The sequence below is a fragment of the Sorex araneus genome, chromosome 4 (assembly GCF_027595985.1).
Source record: "Sorex araneus isolate mSorAra2 chromosome 4, mSorAra2.pri, whole genome shotgun sequence".
Lineage (NCBI taxonomy): Eukaryota > Metazoa > Chordata > Mammalia > Eulipotyphla > Soricidae > Sorex > Sorex araneus.
The window spans coordinates 9,555,287-9,578,673 of NC_073305.1; the positions used below are offsets into that span (position 1 = coordinate 9,555,287).

General features: G+C 67.2%; 1 protein-coding gene across 1 annotated transcript in view; it reads right to left on the bottom strand.

Moving 5' to 3' along the window:
* The window catches only part of SLC6A6 (solute carrier family 6 member 6), a 63,115-nt gene that overhangs the window by 24,425 nt on the left and 15,303 nt on the right, over positions 1-23,387 (bottom strand). Inside the window, exons 3-5 of the mRNA XM_055134498.1 lie at positions 3,219-3,461; positions 2,451-2,585; positions 1,742-1,964 (exon numbers count right to left, since the gene is read on the bottom strand). Of these exons, the coding sequence (XP_054990473.1) occupies positions 1,742-1,964; positions 2,451-2,585; positions 3,219-3,447 (587 nt within the window). The 5' untranslated portion in view covers positions 3,448-3,461. The remainder of the gene's footprint in view (positions 1-1,741; positions 1,965-2,450; positions 2,586-3,218; positions 3,462-23,387) is intronic.

Sequence of the window (23,387 nt, forward strand, 5' to 3'; positions counted from 1 at the left end):
ACACCCCATTCTTCTGTCCACAGTGTCTTTCCCTCTCCTCCCAAGAGCTCCTACGCATCCTGCAAAACCCAGCTCCAGGGGGCCCTTCTCCGTCTGCAGGTGGGGAAAGGAGGTCGGAGACAGAGGGTCTGTCCAGGCTGGACTCGCTGGGGAAGGTGCAGGCAGAACCAAGCTCACTGTTTCCAAAGGTAAACCTTGTCTTTGGGACTACAGAGCCAGGAAAGGGAGCGACTGGTGGCCAGGCTGGCGGGGGCGTCTACAGGGGCTGGGGGGTGGGGGCAGGCCAGGGCACAGGCCGGTGAGAAGGAGAGGGTGGGGGGGGGTCTCATCACCTCCAACCCCAGGCCTAAGGCAGCGGGGAGGGAAACAGAGGCACGGAGAGGACCGTCCCTTGTAACAGCGGGACCCCAGGGCTGCTACGGGGGGGGGGGGGGTGGGTTATTTGAGTCCCCCTCCCCGGTTCCTGCCTGGCCGTGACCCCGGGCAGCACCCTGGACGGTGCTGGTGTGGGCGCCAGCTCTCACTCCAGCGACAGACCTTGCTGTGACCCTGCCCCAGCCCCACCCCGGCCCCTGGGGTGCTCGGGGAGCCCAGGAGCGAGGGGGCCGGCAGTCAGCGGGGACTGGGACCCGGGCTCTGAGCACTGTGTCCTACAGGGGTGTCGGCCACGCTGGGGCCCACGTGGCTGTTACTTACACTCGGGTCCCAGGGAACTGGGGGAGGACAAGGGTCTGGGTCGGGGCCTCTCGACCGGCAGGTGGAGCACGTGTCCACTCACAGTGCCGGGGCAGTGGGCGGGCACCTGGGGCCCTCGGGCCACCGAGGACAGGGCCCCTCGGCTTGGGGTGAGGGGACCCGCCAGGGAAGCCTGGCCTGAGCCAGCAGAGCCCCCACCCTGAGGGAAGGGGCGTCCCACTGTGACGGTTTGGGGGTGCCCGTCCTTAGCAGCATCCCGGCCCCGGGCCTCCACCTCCCGGCTGGGCCCCACAGACCGAGCCGGTGGGGAAAGGGGGGCCCTGAGACCCCCTCCAGCGCAGGGCTGGGACGGCTTCCTGCACGGTGGCTGTCCTGTATGTAGTCACCACTCCATCCTTCCCCAAGACCGTCCCCGGGGACGCGTCCAGGACCGTCCACCCCTCGGCCCGTCTCCCCGAGGCTCACGGCTGCGTCCGTCCGGAATGGCCCCGAGGCAAGTGGGGGGGGCCTGAGGGACGCATCTGCCGTGGGGTTCCCCGGGCTCTGTCGGCGGGACGCTGCAGCCCCGGACGGGCGGGTGCAGAGACGGCCGTGGCCAGTGGCCGCTGGCACCGTCCTCCTGAGAGCGACCCCAGGACTCCCAGGACACCCCTGGGCAGGAGCTGCCCGCGCTGCCAACCAGCCGTGCCAGGAGCCCAGCTCTGGGCGCTAACAGCCCGAGCAAGGCGGCCCTCTCGCCCCGCCCGCTCCCGGTGCCACCAAGGAAGGCCCCACGCAAGGACCGGTGTGCAGAGCGGTCAGCACAGGACCCTGCTCGGGCGACCCAGCACTGGGGCCGGCTGTGGGCCACACTCCCCGCCGAACCCACGGGCGGGAGAACCACTCCCCGCCCCCCCTGCGCAGCTCGAGAAACTGAGGCTCAGAAAGGAAAGAGACACAAGGCACGTCCAACGGCCACAGAACCAGGGTCCTCGCGCCCGACGCCCTCCCCCCTGTCTCCCCCCCGCCCACCCCCCTCCCCCCGCGCCGGGCCGGCCGGACTCACTCCCAGAACTCGCTGACGGGCGAGGTGTAGTTGTGGCTCCACAGGCTCTTGTTGCGCCGGAGCGTGTCCTCCAGGCAGTGCGGCGTGTTCCAGCTGTGGTTGCACTGGGCCCAGGGCAGCTCCGACTGGAAGGACTGGAACAGGTAGTAGGTGGCCCAGGCCAGGATGACGATGTAGTAGATGTTCAGGAGGGACACGATCACGATGGACGCGTAGCCGATGCCTGCGAGGGCGGCAGGGGGGGTGAGGGGGGTCTCAGGAGGGAGAGCAGGGCCGGGGGCAGGGCCAGAGGCGGGCAGGGCCCCCCAAGCGTGGCCTAGCGGTGTGGGGGGGTGAGTGGACAGTGGGGCCAGAGCCTGGAGGGGGAGCGGCCACACGGGGAGAGACGGACGCGCGGACGGTGAATGGGCAGGTGGACACGGATCGTGGGCCAGTGGGGACATGGGCAGGGCCGGGCGCAGGGCCGAGGGCCGGGCTGTGGACGGGTGGGCAGGTGAGGGTGGGTGCCGGAGTGGACAGTCCCCCCCCCGACTGTGCCAGTGTGACCCCTCCCAGCCCCCGGCTGTGGGCAGCCGTGAGGTCCGGGGCGGCCCGTCAGAGTAACTGCGCTGCCCGCTCGGGGGGGTGGCCACTCGGCTCCCCAAGCCAAGTGACCGTGTGGCTTCCGTTTCCTCTGCGGCTGCGGGGCCCAGCCCACGCCCGGACTCACCAGCGAACAGGGGACAGATCTTCTCCCAGCAGGTGATGCCCCCTTCGGAGGTGTACTGGCCGATGACCACCTCCAGGAAGAACACGGGCAGGCCGCCCCCAAACAGGAAAATGAAATACGGTATGAGAAAGGCGCCTGCGAGGAAAGCAGAGCGGAGGGTCAGGCGGCGGCGGCCGGGCGGGCGGCCGGGCGGGCCCCGGGGACCTGCAGGGGTGAGTGGAGCCAGGGGAAGAGGCCCCAGGTCCCGCCCGCCGGGCCGGAGGACACGCCTTGGCCAAGAGGCTTCTGGCCGCTTTCACGACCACCAGGCCTCGGGGCCTTTGCTCGGGTGCCCTGATGTCCTGCACCCCCGTCCCCGGGACTCAGGTCTATGCTGCCTCGTGTCCGCCTCAAAGGTGACCCCCTCCCGGAGTCCTTCACCCGCCTTTCTCCAGCCCTCCTGGGCCAGCTGAAAGGACCTGGCCAGGCCGGGTGCGGGGGTGAGAAGCCGGAAATGGACACCTCCAGCTGGGGACAGTCGGGGACAATGGGGTGACGGTGGCTGCCTGGTGTCCACTATGGGCCTCACGGGTGCTTGAGGACGTGGGCGAGTGGACCTGAGCCCAGCCCTGGGGGGTCCTGAACACCTTCCGGTGCCCTGCAGTGTGTCTCTGAGGCAGGCTGGGGCAGGGCAGGGCAGGGGGCCAGCAGGGGACAGAGCGGTCACCCAGCACCAGCCAACCGCGCCTGCCCACCCCTCCCCCCGGGCTGGGGGCCCCCCGGGCTCACCTCCGCCATTTTTGTAGCAGAGGTATGGAAAACGCCAGACGTTGCCCAAACCCACGAAGCCGCCGGCCACGGACAGTACAAAGTCGATCTTGCTGGACCACTTCTCGCGCTGGGGGGGCTTGCCCTCCGCCTCGTCCTCGGGCCGCGTCCCGGGGCTCTTCCCCGGGGACGGCTTCAGGATGTCCTTGTGAAAGTCCTTGAGACACTGCAGCTTCTCCTTGGTGGCCATGTCCTCGTCGCTCTCTGCAGGGGAGAGCAGAGCCCGTGTGTGCGGGGGTGGGGGGACGCACGCGGTGGCCCCCGCGCCACCTCTCCTGGCCCGAGCCCAGGCTGGCGGCCGGCTCCGGCCACACCCCGCGGGCGCGGGCGCCCGGGAACCCCAGAAGCACCGGGCGCCCCGGCTGGGTCTTCCGGAATCACACACACACACACACACACACACACACACACACACACACACACACACACACACACACACACACACACACACACACACACACACACACACACACACACACACACACACACACACACACACGCCGCCGCCGCCTCAGGCCCCCTCCCCACGCCCCCCCGCCCCTCTCCCGCAATTCTGAGACACCTTGCAGCTAACAGCCTGCTGGCGTGTTCTCCAAGGAGAAGCTCATTTCCAAATTTGGGAGGCGCAGGGACCAGCGCAACCGACACAGCGGGGAGGGTGCTTCTTGCCTTGCACGCGGCCGGCCAGGGTTCGATCCCCGGCGCCCCACAGGGTCTCCCGAGCACCGCCAGGAGTGATCCCTGAGCGCAGAGCCAGGCGTGATTCCTGAGTGCTGGGCTGGGCGCTAAGGCCTGAGCACTGCAGGGTGAGGACTAAACACCAGTGATCTTAGTTCCAAATCTCGATGCGCGTCATCAAGACCCCCAGCCCCCCTCCCCTTTGCCGTGGAGGCACGTCGGGGGCACAACCCTGCAGAAGGGAATCTTCCAGGCTGAACCAACGCGCCCAGGAGACAAACAAGACCGGAAGGAGCTTCCACCCGAGCCGGGACGAACAGACTCGCCACCTTCTCCACGGCACTCGGGACACAGACCTGCCATCGCCCCCGCCGAGGCCCAGGGAGGGGGTGGGGGCTGCACCCTCGAGGGCTCGGGGACCTCTCTCACACACACACACACACACACACACACACACATACATACACACACATGCACACACACACGCACACGCACACGCACATACATACACACACGCGCACACACACGCACACACACACATACACACACATGCACACACACACGCACATGCACACACGCACACATGCCACCACCTCTCTGACCCTCTGGGTTCTGCGCCAGGAGGCCCGAGGAGGTCGCTCTCTCGCTCCGCCCACCCTCGCACCCTGACCTGGAGGAAGCCAGCCTCCAGCAAGACGCTTCCTTCTGGGGGGGCCCCCAGACCTTCACAGAGGGGGTGCCTCTGAGCGTTTCCTACCACCCCCATGGCAGGGGGGGAGACAGCCGAGGGGGGAGGGACCAGTACTAGCTGCCCGCCCCACCTGCCCATGCCTCAGTTTCCCCCTTGCCGTGCAGAGCACAGAGCAGGAGAGGAAAGGGGAGGGGTCACCGGCAGTGGTCATGGTTGGTGCCCAACCCAAGAGCTGATGTTCAGAGGCAAGTTGAGATCTCCAAGTTTACTTGGGAAAAACGGGCCGTTCCTGCACCTCGGAGGCCAAAGGTCACGACACTGGGGAGCCCTGGGGCATTTCAGCATCCGCCAAGGGGCCAACCCCCCTGAAACTGCCCCCAAGCAGCCACCCCTGCCTCCCTGTCCCAGCCTGGCACACAAAACAGCACCAGGAAAGAGTCCCCAGGGCTCTGCAAGCAGCTAAGCAGGGCAGACCCGCCTGGCCCTGCCTCCTCCTCCAGGGTGCCCTCAGCACTCAGCTGGGTTGAGCGGGGGCAGTCGAGGGGACCCGGGGCACGGAGAAAGGACCCGCGGGAGCCGAGCGGAGGAGCAGAGGCACCAAAGCACCCCCGCGCCCCCCTCCCCGCCCTCCCCTCCTTCCTCCCCCTGGCAGGGCGGGGGACCCCCGATTGTTTTGCTATCTGGCAGGGCGCAGACCACCAGGGGCTTCCTGAGCTGCAGGGCGGCCGGCGGAGCCTCCCTCTGTCTTCCCGGAGGGCAGACAGGCGCCCCCCTCCCGGGCCTTTCTTTGCCCGGCTCCCTCGGGGCCTCGCGGGGGTCCGGCCCGGCGTGCGGCTACTGTAAAAATAGCCCACGCGGCCAGCATTGTTCCCCGGGCTCCTGCAGCCCGCGATGGTTATCGGGCCATTGTGGGCCCGGCTCGGAGCATAATGGGAGGATGTGGGGCTGCCCCCCTCCTCGCGGGCCGTGCAGGACCGACCCTGCGTCCCCGCGGCCCTGGCCGGCGGGGCCGGGCCCGCCCTGGGAGGCACCTCGCGGTCAGCCGGGCTGCGAGGGGGCAGAGAAACTTCCCAGCCAGGCCTCCTCTCGGGGGCTGCCCCGAGGAGCCCCCAGACCCACTGGCCACGCTGGCGTCTGCAGCAGCGGGGAGGGGGGGTGAGCTCTCTGCTGCAGGCCCCGGCAGAGGGGGCGGGAGTGGGCCGGCACGCGGGTCTCTCCGCTCCTCACTGCCCCAGGTGCTGGGGGGATGCACTGCAACCCCCCCATCCCAGCCTCTCTGGGGCTTCTCAGCAGCCCCCCGTGTCGTCAGGGCTGTCTCAGCAACCCCCCCAGCATACACCCCGCTGCCCACCCCCCGTATCGTCAGAGCTGTCTCAGCAACCCCCGCCAGCTAATGTCCTCACTGCCCACCCCCGGGCTCGTTGGGGGCCCTCAGCACCCCCCGCCCCAGCAGACTGGCTGAAGGTCAGACCTGAAGGTCGGCCACTCCCCGCCTCCCTCCCAGGGGCTCCCTCTCGCCCCCACCCCCGTCCCCGCGCCCACCCCACCGAGGACCCCAGGTCTGTATTCCCGCAGCAGCAGCATCCCCGCCCCGGTTCTGCTACTGTACATTCCTGGCACCCGCCCACATCGCACCGTCGCCACGGCAACCGCAGAGCTCCAGGCCCGCCTGGGCATCTCCGCAGCCGCCTTGCAGTCCCCCTGCTGCTGCTAGGCGCCCTCCCCTCCCCTCCCCTCCCCTCCCCTCCCCTCCCCTCCCCTCCGATCCACTCTCAGCTCCGCAGCAGAGGCCCAGTGACTCGGACCCCGGATCGCACGGGAGCGCCCTGGCCACAGCCCCTAGGCCAGCCCACACGGCGGCGGCGGGGACACGCTCGCAGGGAAGGGCCCTGGACCCGACCCTCCCGGGGGGGGGGGGGGGCAGCCTCACCCCTGCAGGAAGGAGACCTGCCCAAAGTGGGAGCTGCCCCCTGGCTGGTGCGCTCGGGCGAGTCCCTCCACCGGACACTCAGCGTCCCCGTCTGCAGTCGGGGGGCTCCTGCCCACGGTCGGGGGGCAGTGAGACCCCGGGTGGGGTGGCAGACACGTGCTCAGCACCGAGTCAAACGGCAGCTGCCCTTGATCGCCCTCACCGGGTGCACCCTGGCCTGGCCCTGGGGTCTGCATGCCGGAGGCCTGGAGGCCGCGCAGCTGAGCACTGACCGCTCCTGTGGCCAGCGGGCCCAGCCCCCCTCTCCCACCCCCCACAGCTGGCCGGGATGAGCTTCTGCAGAGGCGCCGGGGCCGGCCGCCCTGCGCTGTTTCCCTTGGCACGTGGCCCGGGCGCCGCGAGTCCCCGTGCTCAGGGCTTCCTCCTCGGTGATCCCGGCCTCCCGCGAGCAGCGCTCGGGCGGCCCAGGCCAGGCCCGCGGCCCACGTGGTCACCGTGGGGACAGCTGGGGCCGCTGGATGCGCTTTCCTTTCCCGGCCACCTCCACGTGCTCAGAAACCTGCCCCGTTGCTCCCCACACCCTCGCCGCAGGGGGAAAGCGGGTTTGCTTCAGGCGGGGGAGCGTGTACTGGGGCAGGCACACACGTGTACACACACGCATGAGCACATGCACACGGATGTGCACACATGAGCACGCACACTTGTGATCATGCACGCGCGAGCATGCACACATAGATGCACGTGCACACACGCACGCGCACGCGCCCAAGTGCAGGCACACACGAGCACGCACACATGCTCACCCGCACACGCCCCACGCAGGAGGGCCCCTTGGTTTGCTGAGTGCCCGAGGCCTCGGGCCAGGCTGGCAGCGGCGAACAGAACTCAAGGCCAGTCCCCAGGCGCCCGGTACCGGCTGCGGGCGCTCGGGCTCTCCCCGCCCCACATGCGCTACCGCAGCTCCGGACTCTGGGGGGAACCTTGCCCCTTTCCCAAGCGGAGCTGCCCAGAAGCCGAGGGTCTCACTGCCCCCCACCCCCCGCCCAGAGCCTCAAGGGTGGAAGTAAACAGCCCCCACAGCTCTTGGCACCCCGGACAGGAGGAACAAGGCCCTGCCACCGGCCTCACCACTCGGGAGCCATTCTTCAAACACAGGGCTGGTACTTTCCGGCTTCCTCTTCGGAATACTCGCTGTCCCAAAGGATCTAGGATATGAGACCCCACCCCAGAGCGCCTGTAGGCCCGAATGCACGATTCCTGTATCTCGGCAAATCCTCAGCAAGCAACGCCCAGAATGCAGGCTGGGAGCCCAGCGCTGGACAACAGACCCATTTCACAGGTGGGGAAGCCTGAGGCTCTAAGGGGTGTGGAGTCGGGAGCATTGGCCACCCCGTCCACCCTTCCTGTCCCCCCCCACACACAGCCAAGGTTCTGACTGTGACCCGGCAAGTCCAACCCCGCTCTGCTTCAGCGTCCCCGGGGGTCAGAGACAAGAGCAGAGACAAGTGCCCTCAGAAGGATGTAACGAGTGACGGCGTGAGCCGTGGGCACGGCCGGGCTTCGAGAGCCGGGCTTCGAGAGCCGGCTCTGGGAGTTCACCGCATCCTGAGGCACACAGCGTCCCCTGGGGGGCGGGCAGGGAGGGGGAGGGTCAGGAGGGCACTGCTGTGTGCACCCTGCCTCGGCCCCGTGCCGTGCTCCGCGGTACCCGCCTTTCCTAGGACCCGCCTCGGTGGCTGTGGCCACCAACCACCTTTCCGCTAAGCCAGGCGCCCCCCCCGGCCAGTGACACTCCCCCCAAGTGGTGACTCCCCCCGTCTGCTCCGGGGACGCGGAACCAGAGTGCAAGGGGGTGTGCTCCAGGCTCCTGGGCCGGGCTGACAGGCGAGGGACCCGGGAGAGGGTGGGCGGGAAAACAAGGGCACATGGGAAGGAGCAGGGCTCCCGGAGAGCGGGCCGCGGCCAGATGGGGTCTGGACCAGCCGCACTACAAACGGGAGGTCCGAAGGGACCCCTCGGGGCCCAGCCTCCAGCGTGCAGGCAGGAGACAGACTCTGAGCGTGACAGCGGGTGACAGGGGTCCGGGAGGCTTGGGGAGAGCCGGGGGGGAAGCTCGCGTCCTGGCCCTAGGAAGGCCCCGCAAGGCGGGTGACCAAGAATACAACTTCACCCTTCACCTGGGGTGACTGCTTTGGTAAATAAAGGCGGTTTTTTACCAGAGCTGGTTCCTTCTATCCAAGACTCGCTCCTTGAAAAGGAGCGAGTGTCTGGTGGGGTCACGTGACCAGCGTCCCTCCTGCCTTATCTATTTCCGGCTTATCTGTTTCCGAAGGAAAGCAAATTCATGCTAACTCGTGCATGACAGACAAGCTCGGGGTCTGCAGGGCAGGGGGCGGGGACGGTGATAGGGAAGCCCCCAGGAGCAGAGGCCAGGCCCAGGGTGGGTGGGGGTCCTCAGCTACTGCCACCCCACCCTACCCCACCACACCCCCACCCCACCCCTTCCCCGCCCCACTAGATCGGCCAGTTTCTCAGGGTCGTGGAAACTGGAGATGGTGCAAACACATTTTCCAGCGCCTGAAAACGCTGTGTGGGCCGGATGCAAAGAGATTCGAAAGACACCATTATCCCAGGTCAGCCTGCGGAGGGCAGGGTGGGGGAGGGCAGGGTGGGGAAGGGCAGGGTGGGCAGGCCAGCGGCGGCGGGTGGTGCTGACCCAGGGGCTCTCCAAGGGGGGCCAGGGCTCGCCCGGGTGAGGTCATTCAGGAAGCCCGCATTGTTCTGCCCGGAACAAAGCCCAAACAATGAGCAACAATATTCGGGTCCCAGTGAAAGTGAATTCCGTTTGGGGAATTGTTTGCAGCACGGAGTCCCGGGGGACATGACTTGTTATTAACTTGGGGTTTGGTGTCTACAGACAAGCCTCTGGCAATGATCTCACCGGAAGCTGGATCTGTCCTCACCGACGACGACGCCCTCTCCCGCCCCTGCCTGGCCGCACGCCCAGCACCCCCACCCCCCACCCCGCCGCCTTCTCCCCCCACCCCCAGCAGGAAGGTGCCCCTCGAGGGAAAGCGAGGGGGACTGGCTCAGATCACACGACCAGCACCCAGGCCCGAACCCCAGAGCCAGAGGCGCCAACACAGGACAAGGTGACCTCTGCCCGCGCCCGGCCAGAGAGGGTGGGACTTCCGGATCCGGCAGTTTGCAGAGGAGAAGTGGGAGAAGGTGGTTTTGCAAAGGTCTGGCCATGGGCGTTGTCCCCACCAGGAGAGAGCCGGGTGCAGTCCGAGCCTGGTCTCCCCACCCAGAGTCGGGGGCAGGTCAAAAGACAAGAGCCAGGGACTGGGGACCAACATTTGTCCTACCAAGCTGGGGGTGGCGAGCACTTGGCCCCTCCCAGCCCTGAGACCCCAGAGAGCCGAAAGAAACGTGTGGAGGGAAGGAAGGGGCAGCTGCCTCCGGGCAAGGCCAGGTCCACCTGTGGGGCCCAGTGCAAGGGGATCAGGGGAGAAGGAGGGGGCGGGCCAGCCAAGCACCGGTCAGGTTCCAGCCCCAGGGGTCACGCAGGCCGCCCCGCACAGACGCACGAGGGCGATGCCCAGCTGGGACAGAGCGAAGGTAGCTCTGGCGGCCGCTGAGCAGGTATGTGCTGAGGACGTCCTACAGGGTGGGGTGCCAGGCTCGGGGGGGGGGGGGCCGCGGGGGAGTCCCGAGGAGTGGACACTCCAGAAGGGGAGACAGAAGCTGGGCACAGCAGGGCCCGGGCCGGCGGAGTCCCTGGTGCGGAAGAGGCGGGCAGCAGGGGCCGGCCAGGCCCCCGTGGGCAGGACTGACCCTGGGCAGGCGCCCTCTCATTTGCCCCTATGAGCAGCGGGCGCGAGGTGGCGTGGGGGTGGGGGGCCGGGCCACTCTCCCAGAGGCACAGAGGGGCCTCGGACAGATGGACACAGGCTCTGGGGTCCCTGCTTTGATCCGCACGGGTGCCAAGGCCTCCCCGGCCCAGACCCTGGAGGACAGTGTGGCCACGGTGCCTCTGTGGGCACGGGCAGGGGAGCCGGGGCGGGCAGCATGGCTCGCAGCTCAGAGTCGGGACCCAGATTTATGGGGGGGGAGCAGGGGGCACTGCAGAGACGCCTCAGCCTCAGCCCTCACAGTCCCCGGATGACCACCCGCTCCAGGTAGGGCACCCGGGCTGCCAGCAAGAACCCCGTCTGGCCCCCGCCTCAGGCACCCCCATCCTTCCTGCCTGCCGGGCCCGCTGGTGCCGGGCAGGATGGCGGAAAGGGCCCCTCCCCCAGGGACACCAGGACAAGTGTGTGGGCGCATAGGTCACCCCAGGCCCTGACTCCCGCTGGCGGGAGCCCTGGGCTGTAGGCTCAGCCCACGCAGCTGTGGGGATCTTGAGCAAGTCGCTTCTCCTGGCGCCAAGTGCGCTGGGATCGAGCTACTCCCGCGGGTGCCACTGCAGGAACCACTTTCTCCCCTTTGAGGGCGGGGGAAGGGGGGCAGTAGGCGTGGCCAGAAATATATGGGCATGGCCAGGGATGGGGCGTGGCCACACGCAGTGGGCGGGGCCAGAAGTATGGGGACCTAGCTAGATGGTGGGCGTGGCCACTAGCAGTGGGCGTGACCACATGGGTAGTTGGGCGTGGTCGCAGGAGGGGGCGTGTCCAGGTACAGTGGGCGGGGCTCGCTGTGCTCAGTAGACTTGGCGGACAGGTGGGGCAGAGGACAAGGAATTCCTGGTGCCCCAGAATTCCGCGGGCACAGACACACACACACCCCCCCATGCGCCGGGTGGGGCCTTGTGGCCATCTGGACCCAGACTCTGGAAGGCGGATGCAGGACAGAGCTCTGTCCCGCCTGGTGGCTCTGCCCGCCGCATGGATGCCCAGCCCGGGCCAGGCACAGCGGGGCCGCTGGGGGTGGTGGGGGGGCGACCACAGCTGCGGGCCCGTTTTTCCAGGCGCAGGGTGATGACTCAGCAGGCAACGGCCTCCTGGCACTGACTCACGGGCACCAGCCTGTCACTCTCCCATCCCCGGCCCGGCTGTGGCCCCCGCCCCCAGCCCCCTGGACGGGTATGGCCGGAAGCGGGGAGGGGTGGGGCGGCCCTGATCCCCGAGGCGAGCTGCTGCACAGAGCCCCGGATTATTTCTGGAGGCCACAGAAGAGAGCGAGCGCGGGGAGAAAAAAAAGAAAAACAACCAACGAAAAAAGAAAGGGCCGGGTTTCCATCGCCCCACTTCCCCTTTGAGGGCACAGAACCCCCAAGGCCGCCGCCCGCGCGGGCTGAGAGGGCACCCGGGCGCCCCTGCCCTGTTCCATGGACACTGGAGGGGCGGCCAGGTCGAGGGCCAGCTCAGAGAAGGGCACTGGGCATTCAGGGCCGGACCCCTGCCCTGACTGTCCCCAGCACCCGGAAGTCACAGCCCCCGGCCTCATCACTGTCTCGGCCCCGGATCCAACCCAGGAGGCGAGAAACACAGGAATGAGCTCCAGGTTGAGAGTCAGAGGCACCCCGGGGTCCATCCGGGGGGGATAGGCCCCCACCAACCCCCTCCCCCGGGGAACTAGAGTAAGTGTCTCCCACTGTGCCACTTCTTCTTGTTCCTCTGTTCAGAGCTTCTCTCCTCAAAGAGGAAGCTGCCAACCACATCACCCTCCCCCCCGGCTCTGTCCACTCACACGTCGGGCCTAAGACGGGTATGGACAGTCCAGGACTCAGCAAAACGGAGCGGGGCGGGGGGAGGGAGATCGACGAGTGAGGTCTGAGTGGACCCTGGGGGGGGGGGGAGTCCCTGCGGCTTGGGCCCCATGCCCACTCCCTTCTCTGCAAGGGTCAGGGGGCCCCCAGCCCTGGCCCCCCACTCTCTCGCCCTTTCCCATGGCCCCGGCAGCTCCCTCTGCCTGCACACAGTTTCCCAGTCACACACGGACGAGGCCTGGGACCCGCCACCTCTGTCCCCAACTCACCGGCCGTGTTGGCTGCCCGCTGCCCGCCCCCACTCCCCTCCCGTGGGCCCGGGCTCGCTGCCTGGGGCTCTCCTCGCACAATAAATATTTGCTGAAATGTTCAGGGGCTCGGGATCCCACGGACACGGGGCAGGAGTGACCGTCTCCTCCCTCGGGGCTGAGAGGGCTCTCGGGTTAAGGTGCCAAAGCAGTGGTCGGCACTGAGGACTCAGGCCAGGCTGTGGACAGAAGATGGGGGGCGAGGGCCGGAGCGATAGCATAGCGGGTAGGGCGTTTGCCTTGCACACGGCCGACCCGGGTTCGATCCCCGGCATCCCATATGGTCCCCCAAGCACTGCCAGGAGTAATTCCTGAGTGCAAAGCCACGAGTAACCCCTGAGCATCGCTGGGTGTGACCCAAAAGGCAAAAAAAAAAAAAGATGAGGGGCAGGGGGTGTGGGGTGCAGACCTGAGCTGTGGGCGCAGACCCCTCCCTACGCCCCCCCGCCGTCCAAACCACAGCCCTCTCCCCTCTCTCGAGGCCCAGGTCTTCAGTCAAGCCGCAACTCAACCCAACGGTCATTCGCTGAGCAACCCCCCCCACCCCCCCTGTCCCCGCCGAATCACTCAGGAGAGAATTCTCTCCTGGGCGCTGGGGGAAGTCCCCACCCCGGACTCGGAACAAGTATCGGAGGGTCGATGCGGGGGGCGGAAGGGGGCGTCGTGGCCTTGGCGCATGCATGCAGAGCAACCCCACTCCTGACACCGGACCCGGGGCCCTGCAGCGGGGTGGTGACCAGAGACACAAGCTGGCCCTCGGGGGTGGGCGGCCAGCGGAGCTGGGCGGGGGGAGCCCCCTGCGCGGAGGACGCTGGCGGAGGTGGGGGTGCACCCGACTCCCCACCCCAGTGAAACAGTGGGCGCCAGAGGCCGAAAGGAAAGCTCTGATTCCAAACCTGGGTGGACCGGATTCATAGCTAATTCCGTCAGCTCGGCGGAGGCTGGGGCGGCGGCGGCGGCGGCTTCCAGGGCTACAAGGTGGTGCCTAACAGCAGCTACTGCTCGGCTAGAAGAAAAACTCAGCGTTAAAATCCACGCCAGGGCTGGGCGCGGGGCTCCCGGCAGGCCTGAGCTCTCCGCAGCATCCTTCCGGCGCGCACGGACGGACCGTCTCCCGGGGCGACTCCGCCAGCCCCCGTGTGTCTCCCTCGACCTCAGCACCTCCAGGGCGCGGGGCCGGCCCAGCCCGGCCCCCAGAGCACCGCTGGCACGGCCAGGGCGAGGCCCCCCGACCACTGGACTCTCCGGCCGGAGCCGGGCCCTGAACTTGGATCTGAGCAGCTCGGCCCGGTCCGGCCCCTTCCTGGCAGACCAGCGCCTGACCTGGGGTCCTCTAACGCCCGGAGAAGCATCTCTCCACCCCCTGCCCCGGGATCCCAGGCGCATTCCACACCTCTGCCCCGGCAAGCCCTCCTCGAACCCCTGGCAGCACACCACCTTCAACCCGTCCGTGAGGTCCGTTTCTCCCCAAAGGGTCACCCCCTGCCCGCCCCCCTCCCTCCCGGACCTCGCCCAGCCGGTACCTCCCGGCCATGGCCAGGCGCTGGGCCAGGTGGTCCTCCCTGTGACGCCCCCTGGCCCGTAGAAGGAGCCCCTGGCTGACGCCGCCGGGCTTCTGAGGAAAGACCCTCCCTGCGTCTGATCATCAGGACCGTGCCCCCCGCTCTGGCTCCCCCAGACCTACAGGTGACCCGTCCAGGCTGTTAAAGCTGCACCCAAGTGAGGGAACGTCCCCCCCAGTGCGCAGGGGGTGGTGGTGGGGGGTCTCCTGAGCACCGCCCCTCGGAGCTCGCCCTCCCCGTCTCAGGACACCCCAGCAGGCATTTGCAGGACTTCAAAGTCCGACACAGGTTCTCTCGCTCTGGGGACAGCCCCCCCGCCCCCACTTTAGCTTAGGGAGCAGAGGCTCAGGGAGGAGATGCCAGGGTGCCCCCCGCGCCAGCGGCAGGAACAGGACCCGAACCCCGGCCACGGGCAGCTGACGAGCGCCCCCTACCGGAGTGGGGCGGGGCGGCGGGCAGAGGCCCGTCACAGTCTCCCAGGATGGGGACAAGGGTCCAGCAGAGCCCTGGGAGCCTGGGGTGCCCCTCACTGACGGCCTGTCGCCCCACCGGCACCCGGCGCCCCTGGCTCTCCTCAGCAGTGCTCTCTGAACCTCGGTCTCCTTGCAGAGCCGGGGGTGACCGCCGCACCCCCGAGGCTGACCCAGAGGATGGGAGCTCACGGGGCCACGCCAGTTGGTGAGGGTCCTGGGTGCTGAACCCCCAGCCCTAAGACTCGGGGGACCCTGAGCCCCTCTCCCTCCCTCCTCCCCCTGGCCCCTACCCTGGCCCAGAGCCTCCTGTCCCCGCGGGGGCGGCCTAGGGGTCCCGCCGTGTGCCCGCTCACCCGGGGAGCTGGGAACAGCTACGCCAGGAGGGCCAGGACCCAGTGGGACCCAGCGGAACCAACTGTGCCACCTGCCCTGCTGGGCCACCGAGTGGGGGCGCCCCAGAGCCTACAGGGGCTGCCCCCCGCTGTGGGGTGTGAGCTGCGAGGGTCCCCTGGGAGGTGGGGGGGGGCCGTGCTGGTGTCCCCAGGATGGCGGCTGTTCAGGGACCCTGTGGCCCCTCCTGCAGCTGGAAACCCCCAAAGGTCCTGGGCCCGGCTGACCACGAGATCGGGAGGGGGCGCAGAGGGACGGTGGGGGGTGGGGGGGGGGGAACGAGCGCGAGAGCTGACGCAGCCTGGGCTGGCACTCCGGGGGCTGCTCAAGGCTCGCCCCCAACTCTGCCTCTGGGACCCTGGGCAGCACTGGTCAAGAGGGTCCGAGCGCACAGCGGCCCCCCGTCCTGCGTGGCCCCTTTCTTCGGACACCCAGGTCCACCCCCGTCCTGAGTTCCAGGGTCCCAGGCGCGCCCACCCCGTGCAGAAAGGCCCGGGTAAGAAGTGGCCGGGAGGGGCGCAGAAGGCAGGGGGGCCGGGAGCACAGCCCAGATGCCAGACTCCGGTGGGTGCTGGCCGGGTCCCGGGGGGCGCTCACGGGGGCGGTACCCAGAGCCTCACGGAGACCCTTGGGGACGCAGCCTGCACCAGCCAGCAGTGCCGGGAGACGGCTGCGGGCACAGGGGCCGGAGAGGCCGGAAACCCTGGTGTCCACCGTCACTGCTCCCTTCCAACGTGGCGGCCGCGGGACCCTGGGGTCTGCAGCGCCCCCAGGGGCGGCCTGTCTGTATGCGACACCAAGAGGGTCCGAGCGCACAGCGGCCCCCCGTCCTGCGTGGCCCCTTTCTTCGGACACCCAGGCCCACCCCCGTCCTGAGTTCCAGGGTCCCAGGCGCGCCCACCCCGTGCAGAAAGGCCCGGCCTCCCCCCCGGGAACCCACCTGCGGGCAGGTCTGGGCTCCGTCCAGCAAGGATTCAGACCGAGGCCGCGGGGACCCACTGGGGCCCAGGGACGCGTGACCACGGGGTGGGCAGCCAGGCAAGCGGCTCCCGGCGAGGGGACCCATGGCCAGTGCCCCGGGGGAAGACCCTGAGCCCAGCAGGGCCCGGGGCAGGGGCCCGCTCAGGCCGGAATCCAGAAGAAGGGCTGCGCTCGCCAGCAGACCCCCGCCCCGCCCCGTCGCCCTGGCAACGGCAGCTGTGGAGAATGCGAGAGCCTGGCATGCAGAGGGCGGCCCTCAGGGTCGGGGGGGGGGGGGCGGGGGGGGGAACAGAGGCTCTTGAGCAGGGCCACGGGTGAACACCGCACCTCGACTTACCCCAGGGAAAAGGGGCCCATCAGAAGTCCCAGACTCGGCTCGGGGCTTCAGAATACCCGCCCGTGAGGTCACAATGGCCCTGCCACCCGCCGCGGGGCTCCCCAGGCGCGTCCCCGAGCAGGAGTGAAGCCGGCAAGGCGGCTCCGGGCACTCACCCCTGCGGCTGCTCCCAGGCCCGCCCAGCCCTGGCCTGTGCTGCGCCATTCTCAGATGCCACCTCCTCCTCCAGGAAGCCTTCCCTGACCATCCCTGGCAGGCTCCCAGCAGGAAGATCTGCTCAGTGCTCAGTGGCAATCCTCAGGCCCTCCCCCTCCAACCCCCGCCAGGGTCACGGGCGGATGGCAGGGGGCCCGGGGGGTGGGGAGGGGCCCTCCATCCAGGCAGCGAATGAGGGCAGCTCAGCCCACCTGTGTCCTAGCAACACTCTGTTCTGATTCCAACTGTCCTCACCTGTGGGGACCAGGGTTCTCGAGAGCTCTCGCCAAGACCCGCCCCTGCCCCGGGGGGACCCACGCGACCCGCCTCTCCCCCCGCCACCAGCCCTCCGCAAAACAGGGCCCCGAGACTCCCCAGCGCTGGGCAGCACAAGCCCAGGAGAGAGCATCCTCTGCCCACACGGGAACCCAAGGGTGGTCAGTGCCCGGCCCCTGGGCGTGTCCAGCTCAGCGCCGGGCACCCCCAGGGGCAGCATCTCCCCTGGCCCTTCCCTACCGCCCACTCTCAGAGGCTCAGAGAGGTGGAGTCACTCGTCCACGGTTGCACAGCTTGGAAAAGGTCACTCGGCTCGCTTTGGCCATGACCTTTGACACCAGGAAGTTCTCCTCTTCCCCAGACAAAGGCGGAAACTGAGGCTGGCAGGAAGCAGTGGTGTCCTTTCGCAAACTAACCAGCAAGGAGGGGAAAGAACCCAGGGCCAGAGTGGTCTGGCCCCCCAGGAGCAAGGGGTGGTACGACCCCAGACGGCTCCACCTCCCCTGCCCCGACACGCACCCCCACTCACACCCCCTCCCCCGCGACCAGGAAGAGCACTTATATTCGAGCACTTAAATCCAGCCAGCTCAGTGGCTCCGGCCGCTGGGGGCTGCGGGGACCAGGGGGGGCGCGCACCCTCCGCCCACGTCAGTCCGGGCGAAGTTAACTAACTTCCGCCGGGCGCCACTCACGCGCTCGCCCTCTGCGTCATCGAGGCAGACAGCAGGGCCCCGGCGACCTGGGGCCCCTCCCGGCTCCTTGGGGGCTGGGACGCCCGAGATTGGGGCCACAGCCATACACAGTCGAGGAGTCCGTCCTTTGAAACGGGCCCGTCATCCCGGAGCTGCTGACCCCCGGGCCCTACATGACTCCCCTCCCAGACAAGGCCGCCAGGGACAGGCGGGTTGCCCAGCTCCCCCCCGCCACCCCGCCCACGATTCGGTTCCCCAAATCCTCCACTTCCCTCCTCCCCGGGGCCCGCACTGGCAGGAGAGATGTGGCTTTTCTCTGACCGGGCACCCGGGGGCTGCCTCTGAAATGGGCTGTCGAGAGTGACACGAGCAGGGGACCGGGAGGGCCCCCCCACCCCCCCCACCCCCCGTCTGGGCCTGCCCTGGGAAACCACAGCAGCCCCAAGTTCCCGGCACCTTTGACTTCCGGCAGTGCTGCTCAATGAGCCGGTCCCGCCCCTTCTCAGCACCCCCGCTCCCCTCCCCTCCCCCCAGCACCCCAGGGCTAGGAGGAGCCGAAACCCGCCTCCCAGCTCCGGGTCAGCGTGGGTGGGAGGGGCACGACACAAACAAACAGCCCCCACTGCACCCCCAGCAGCCCAGGCTGGCGGGCACGGCCGGGCCACGTGAGGCGGCAGAACTAGGCTAGACCTCAGAGGCCGCCTTTCTCGGGGCCCCGAACGGGCCGGGCAGGGCGGGGTGAGTCCCTCCTGCTGGGCGCGAGCCAGGGGTCCCAACCAGGGGGGCAGTGCCCGCGACCGCCAAGGGGTGCCCGAAACCAGGCAGAGATGGGCCGGGCCGGGGCGGGGAGGGTCCGGGCTGCTCCCGCCTGCAGGAACCAAGACCAACTGGGCGCTCAGTAGGGCAAGTGGGGCCACCAGGCTGGACCACCTCCTGTGTCCTGCTCCCATGTCCTCTCAGGACAGGACACCCCGGGCAAGCTGCCTCCTGGCACCCGGCCGCTCCCTCTGTCTCTGTCCCGACTCTTCCGGGCCACCCCCCCCCCGCCCCACTTGATTTGACCCTCCTGGGTCTGGGGTGGGGGTGGGGGCTTAGACGGCACCATGTGCCGGGAGCACCCCGAGGTGCTGTCCCTGCTGGCCGGGGCCTCTCCCCACTGGGTCCCCTTCTGGAAAAGTCCAGAAGTCTTGGAGGACGGAATGAGCACGACTTTCAGAGGCCCGGAGGTTCCCCCCCCCGACTCCACCCCCCTCTGGCTGGGGCCTTTCCGCGGGGCTGGCAGGGGCCAGAAAACCTGTGACTTTCTCCAAGAGAAAGAGAACAAAGACAGGGGTGGGGACTGCCCAGGCGGTGACTGTTCTGGTCTGGTCTCTCCTCGGCTAGGGACTTCCAGGGACACCCGAGGATGGGGGACCGTCTCCGGGAGCACTGCACGGTGAGCCCGACTGGTTCGGCCCCGCCAGACAGATGGGCAGCAGGCCTGCTAAGACGCCCAGCTGCTGGCTCCTGCCACCGCGGCCTGCGCTGGCGCGGGTCACTCACTGTCCCTCTCGGAGCCCCGGGCGATCTGGGGGCAGGCCCAGCTGACACACACCGTCTGGGGGGCAGAGGGAGGCCAGTCCCAGGCTGCAAACAAACCTGCCTTGCGTGGTCACCTCTGGCGTCCCCCCTGCGGCCCATCCCCGGCTCCGCACCTGGTCCACCTGGTGGCCACTCAGCAACCACCACCCAGAGAAGGAAGAAACAGGTGACTCGACCCATTAAGAAAGGGGCAGCCCAGAGCTTACGTGTGTGTGTGTGTGTGTGTGTGTGCCCGTGTGTGTGTGCGCGTGTGTGCGTCCCTCCCGAGGTATGGTCAGGGCTCGTTGAGACCCACCCACCCTGGCGTGATGTCCACCTCGACCCGACCCACAGGGACGCTCAGAGCGGGCGGCTCTGCGGGGCCTCGCGGTGCCCCGGCACCCTCTCTGACCCGCCTCTCCCACGCCAGGTTACCAGCCTATGCCCACACCCCGCGCACACCACGCCCAGGAGGTGAGAAGGAGCCGGTCACCGGGCGGCCCTAGGAATCCAGCCCCCGGGACCCAAGGGACGTGCTGTGTCTGTCCCTCCTCCCCGCCCCCACAGCCGCTGCCCAGTGACTGCAGACGGGGCCTGTGCCCGCAGATGCCCGAGTGCGCCCCCTTCTCTGGGCCTGCCCCGACACGCGTCACTAGTTCATCCGAGGGCAGCCCGGCCCCCTCGGAACCTGGACGCTGCCCAGACGAGACTCCCCGGGGAGGCCAGCGAGTGCCCAGGAAAGGTGACGGGTGGACAGCAGGGACTCACAGCACCGCCGGACCCTCAGGACACCAACGAGAACCTGCGGCCACACGTCACACTGCGGCAACATGTCCAGGGAGAGGCCGTGCTCCCGGCTGGCCGGGACCCCCGAATAAGAGCCGGGTGTGGGGGCCGGAGAGGGGCCTGGGGGGCTGGGGGCGGCCTGGCAGCTGAGACAGGCTGGAGAGGGGGATCGGGGAGCCAGAGATCCCGCAAAGTCCAGGGGCCGTTAGTAGAACCCCCGGGGCAGTGAGCCCTGGGATGGCCAGACTGGCCAGGCATGGACACGTCCTGCGGGGAGGGGAGGGTGCAGCCCAGGACGGGGCCAGCTGAGAGGCAGAGCACTGAGGTTGGTGTTGGGGTCCAGGCTTGGATTCTGGGGGACGAAGGCCAGTCCCGAGAAGGCCGGTGGGGAGGCCAGTGGGTGAAGAGGTGCCGTGGGTCTGAACGTTAAAGGGAGCCCCTTGGACCACTCAGCGTGTGTGTGTGTGTGTGTGTGTGTGTGTGTGTGTGTGTGTCCGTCCACGCCACAGTGGTCTGATGGGGCCTTAGACCACTCAGTGTGTGTGTGTGTGTCCATGCGTCCATGCCACAGTGGTCTGATGGGGCCTTAGACCACTCAGTGTGTGTGTGTGTGTCCATGCGTCCATGCCACAGTGGTCTGATGGGGCCTTAGACCACTCAGTGTGTGTGTGTGTGTGTGTGTGTGTGTGTGTGTGTGTGTGTGTCCGTCCACGCCACAGTGGTCTGATGGGGCCTTAGACCACTCAGTGTGTGTGTGTGTGTCCATGCGTCCATGCCACAGTGGTCTGATGGGGCCTTAGACCACTCAGTGTGTGTGTGTGTGTGTGTGTGTGTCCATGCCACAGGGGTCTGATGGGGCCTTGGACCACTCAGAGTGTGTGTGTGTGTGTGTCTGTGTCCGTCCATGCCACAGTGGTCTGATGGGGCCTTGGACCACTCATCATGTATGTGTGTGTGTGTGTGTGTGTGTGTGTGTGTGTCCGTCCATGCCACAGTGGTCTGATGGGGCCTTAGACCACTCAGTGTGTGTGTGTGTGTGTGTGTGTCCATGCCACAGGGGTCTGATGGGGCCTTGGACCACTCAGAGTGTGTGTGTGTGTGTGTGTCTGTGTCCGTCCATGCCACAGTGGTCTGATGGGGCCTTGGACCACTCATCATGTATGTGTGTGTGTGTGTGTGTGTGTGTGTGTCCGTCCATGCCACAGGGGTCTGATGGGGCCTTGTCACCCTCCGAGTCTGGCTTCCTCTCCAGTCATTTCTTGCTACTGGGCTTTATTTTGGTCACCACGTGAGGGAAGTCGCTTCCCTGGATGAAGCTTCTGAAACTCTCTGCTCCTGAAATCCCCGAGGGGCCTGGGGGTGGGGGTGGGGGGCGCCAGCACTCCAGATGCTAATCAGGAGCAGATGACAGGCAGAAGATCCCATCTGGGCAATCTCCCGAGGACCAATGAATTTGCATCAGGTGCCCCATCTTAAAGACACACCCCCCTTCCCGGCTGGCCAGCCCAGCCTCCCTGAGCACACACAGCCCCTCAGAGGCGCAAAGGGCCCGGGGACAGATGTGCACCCAGACTGCAGACTCAGAAACGGTGACTTATGCTAAGTAAACTGACAACTTTTATATTAAGTGCCTTGACTTTTATTTAAAACGGGAAGAAAAGGGGCCAAGCCAGTAAGTAGTACAGTGAGTAGGACACTCGCTCAGCACGCGGAGGGCCCCGGGCATCCCACAGGGTCCCCCGAGCACCACCAGGAGTAACCCCTGAACACCACCAGGTATGACCCCAAAACAAAACCAAACCAAAAACTTGGAAAGAAAAAAAAAAAAAGACGTTGGTCCACAGCATAAGGATTTACAGGAGAAGCAGCAGGAAGTTGATCAAAGAAGGGAGGGTTTGCCACAGCAGCCAAAATGGATGTGAACAAGGGGGAAAGAGCAACCAGCCGGCGCCCCCTGCCCCACCCCCAAAGCCTACAACAGACTTCCCTTAATAGTCACGGGCACGAGGCCACGCCCACTCATTTGCATATCGACCCGGGCAGCAGCGCTCAGCCAAAGTGCTCAGAAATGTGTCAGGAGGGAAGCGGGTTCCCAGACAGCCCTGCTCAGGTTCAATTTCAAAAGAACACGTTCTCCTGATGCAATCTCCCCACCATTCACAACGGGCTGGCTCGATGTTTATCTCCGGCTAAGTGGGGCCAGTGACGAGTTTCGTTTTCTTCCCTTTTTCAAACATTTGATTGATTTATTTATTTTTAGTTTTTAGGCCACCCCCGGCAGTGCTCAGGGGTCGAGCGCTCAGAAATCAGTCCCGATGGGGTTGGGGCTGGGTGCCAGGGATCCAAGCCGGGCCGGCCGCGTACAAGGCAAACGCCCTCCCTGCTGTACTAGGGCTCCAGCCCCTCATTGTTCTCTCTGCTTTCTCTGAAAAAAGAGCATAACCAAGAGTCAGCCCTGAGCACCACCAGGTGTGGCTCCAAAAAAACCCCAAAGTAAACACAAAATAACTCCCACTGGAGAAAACACTATACTGACGCCTGCCCACGTGTGTCAGGCAGGGCATGCACATGTCAAAGCAGCGACCCCGGTCGTCCTTCAATGGAGGCGAAGCTGTAACCAGGGACACACACACTCCACTGGACTCAGCAGCACCGGGGCCGTCCTTCGGGACACCCCCCGCACCCCCCCAAAATTTACAGTGGGAGAGGGAGGGAGGGGAGGCCCCCTGGGGATGTGTGGGCTCAGCCCAGACCTTGTTTCCCCTCCTCCTAAATGACGCTGGGCACCCAGGAAACTGGGGCTGATTTTCAGCTACGGGGGTGAGGGGCTGGGAGACCCCCAGCAGGACCGTGGCCTGAGGCAGTCTGGGGGGCTTGATACTGTCCTGATTGGATCTGCTGAAGCGCTCTGAACCTGCAGAGGGGTGTGCACCCACTCACGGTCTTCCTGCCCGCCCACCCCCGAGATGTTCCATTGGACAGATGGGGAAAACTGAGGCTCAGGGACGTGCAGGGAATCCAGGATTCACTTTGCAGCTCTGGGGCTTTCCTCTCCCTGGGTGGTCCTCTGCCAAGTTTCTAAAGAAGCTCCCTCCACACCTCAGCCATGCCTGAGGATAAGGGAGCCCCCCCCAGAAAGAGTCCAAGGCGAGGGGGAAGGGGAGGAGGGCTGCATGGAGGAGGCACCCACCAGGCCTGGGAGCCGTGACACGGGCACCCGGCCCGGCGCGAACAGACGGGCGGCTGTGAAGACGGAAGCAGTGGACGCCTCTGAATTGCCCTATAAAGCCATCAGTGCCGGGTGGGGGCCCTTCACAGCACTCTTATCTGGAGGCACAACTCACATTCCGTGGGCACCGGTTTCCCGGCTGCCCCTGGGCTACTCATTAACCAGCCCTCTGGGTCAGGGCCCCGGAGAATGCCCCGGGCGGGCAGCGGTGGCAGCGCTCAGCTCAGCCAGGGCGGTTCATCTACCGCTCCCAGCCTCAGTTTCCCCATCTGCACTGGCTCCGTGGCCCGCAGCTGCCACTGATCACAGAACCCACACCTGGCTGCTCTCGG